The sequence below is a fragment of the Austrofundulus limnaeus genome, unplaced genomic scaffold, assembly GCF_001266775.1.
Source record: "Austrofundulus limnaeus strain Quisiro unplaced genomic scaffold, Austrofundulus_limnaeus-1.0 Scaffold2250, whole genome shotgun sequence".
Taxonomy (NCBI): Eukaryota; Metazoa; Chordata; class Actinopteri; order Cyprinodontiformes; family Rivulidae; genus Austrofundulus; species Austrofundulus limnaeus.
In genome coordinates, this window is record NW_013954652.1 from 27,582 (window position 1) to 30,044 (window position 2,463).

Sequence of the window (2,463 nt, forward strand, 5' to 3'; positions counted from 1 at the left end):
GTTCTATTAATCTGAAATATTTAAATAAGTACAAAGCTTGGGACTCAAGAGCATAAAACTGGTGGGGCACAGCCCCCCGTGGTCACCCCACTTGTTGTGCCCCTGGTGACTGACAGGTGATGTTCCACTGGAGCACTGCTCATCTCTGTTAGATGTAGCTGAAGACTTTTCAAATGTGTTGTGAGTTATTAGTGATTAGAGCTGATTTGTTGTCAGACTGAATGACAGGAGAGGTTTTCTGATGGAAGCAGCTCAGCTCAGTCAGACCCGCTGTACTGTACATCTGTCTGCATGTCAGAGACAAGACATTTCATTTATGCAGCACTAACAGGGACATGGCATTTCTTATTTTGTGAATGTTTAGTTTTTAATAAGCTCCACTGTTTGTTTTAGCAGCCCGGGGTTATTGGGACTAGTTTTTCTGATCTCCGCTCTTCATCGTCAGCTCAGGTGGCGCCCTGCAGCACAATCAGCTGTGCGGTATGATCACCTGACCGGTGCTGAGGACAGGTAGAGAAGTCATTTGATATGGCATCGTTTGAAGCACAATGAATCCAGAAAAACATCAGCGCCCCAGAACCTGTCGCTCCTTGATGCCGCGCTCYCCCTGCGCAGATGAACCGCGCGCTTCAAACTGGTGGTTCACTGCCTGTGGGCCGGTTCATGGACTGGACCACCGGCCCTCTGACCTGCGCCTGGGTCAGTGGTGCATCTCGTGGGCCGAGGTGAGCCGCTGCTGAGAGATGCTGGAGGAAAAAAAAGCTGTCTCCCTCCTCCCACTCACACAGCTTGGAAGCACAAACAGCTGACGATGATGCAATCGTCCCGTCCTGCTCCTGGAGGAGAGGCGGGCAGTCAGAGAGCAGGTCTCGTTTTGATCAGSGGCGAATGACAAAACATTCAGGGCTAAAGCACCTGGCTCTATTTATTCACAGAAATATTAAATGTCATTCTGGGGTGGGGCCCCCAAAGCACCGGGCCCTGGGCTTGAGGCCCGTAAGCCCCTGTGAAAGTCCGGGGCAGACCTTTAGTGAGCAGAAACTCTGATGTATGAGAACATATTAAAGATGTGCAAACCTTCTTCAAAACCTTCATAGCAAATATCTTCCCAGCGCCTGCACCTGTCACTTTTCGAACCTGGAAGACCTGTGAAACAGGAAGAGGCTGTCAGTGTGACGTTCACCACAGTGTAGATACAAACTCACCATGACCTGACATAACACAAACATCAAATATACTCTATCAAATATTTTCAGGAAATAACAGTTTTATTGATGGAATGTGACTTAGATGTAAACACGTGAATATTTTAATATGTTATTATTTAATATATGTATCCCTGCCTCAGCTTAGACAGCAGCAGGTGTCGGTCTAATCTGCTCAGATTCAGKCYTCACTACATGGTGCTAACATTTACTCACAATGCTCATTTTTGAGCCAACACTATACTCTCTGACTCTTCAGGAGTGGAGAAGCTGGCTGGCTTCTGACAACTAGTGGCTGGAGGGGCTAAACTACTAAAAATCAACTGTTGCCATGCAAGTTTACATTTTAAAAATTAATTTAAAACTGATAGAGGACTGTAGAGAYCTGATACAGTATCAGGAAATGAAATGATGCCATATTTCTGTGTACTGATATTTTCTTATGCCCCTAGTAGGCGGGGCATGTCACTTGTTGCCATCGGTCTAAGATTAGAGATGTCTTCAGGCAGGACACAGAGGGCGTGGTGTCCCATTCTTCATGTGTTCATGGTTCCTCATCCTTCTCTCCTCTCCACAGGGACACATAGAGACAGACAACCTTTCACGCTCTCACTCACACCTAGGGACAATTAGAGTAACCAGTTAACCTGACAGTAACAGTCATATCTTTCACCTGTGGGAGGAAGCAGGAGTACCTGGAGAAAACTCACACATGCACAGAGAGAACATTCAAAATCTATCCAGAACTTTACCCAGGCCGGGATTCAATCCAGCGACTTTCTTGCTGAGAGGGATCAGCTCTACCACCTGAGCCACCAATACTTAGTAAACAGCAAACACCATACTGTTTAATCTGTTACCAATTTTATTTTTTTACTTTTATTTAATCCATCAGTTCAGTAACTCTGAGGCCTTTTGTGTAATCCTTGCATTTACATATTTGCATCATTAGCAACTGAATGTCTTTGCAACTTTCAGGTAGTTCATTAACAGGCAAGCAGAAGAGCAGTGACATGTTTTTTTTTCTATTTTTGTTGTTTGTCTTTCCTTTTTTAACTAATGTTCGTAAAAAAAGTAAAAAATAGATGATCCAAACTAATAATGATTTGATTTCTGTCTTTAGTCTCTCTTCTCTACATGTTTATTCTTATTATTTCTATCATGTTTTTTCTTTGTCTCTTCCAGAAGAAGGTGCACCTGGACCAGTCCTGGACCAGTTCTTCTGTGTTTGTCTGTGTCTCTTTCCTGTCCTCCAAGC

General features: G+C 44.3%; 1 protein-coding gene across 1 annotated transcript in view; it reads right to left on the bottom strand.

The window, feature by feature from the left end:
* The window catches only part of LOC106537330 (ribosomal protein S6 kinase beta-1-like), a gene marked incomplete in the record, with an annotated part of 21,508 nt that overhangs the window by 17,459 nt on the left and 1,586 nt on the right, over positions 1 to 2,463 (bottom strand). Inside the window, 1 exon segment of the mRNA XM_014034715.1 lies at positions 1,078 to 1,146. Within this exon segment, the coding sequence (XP_013890169.1) occupies positions 1,078 to 1,146 (69 nt within the window).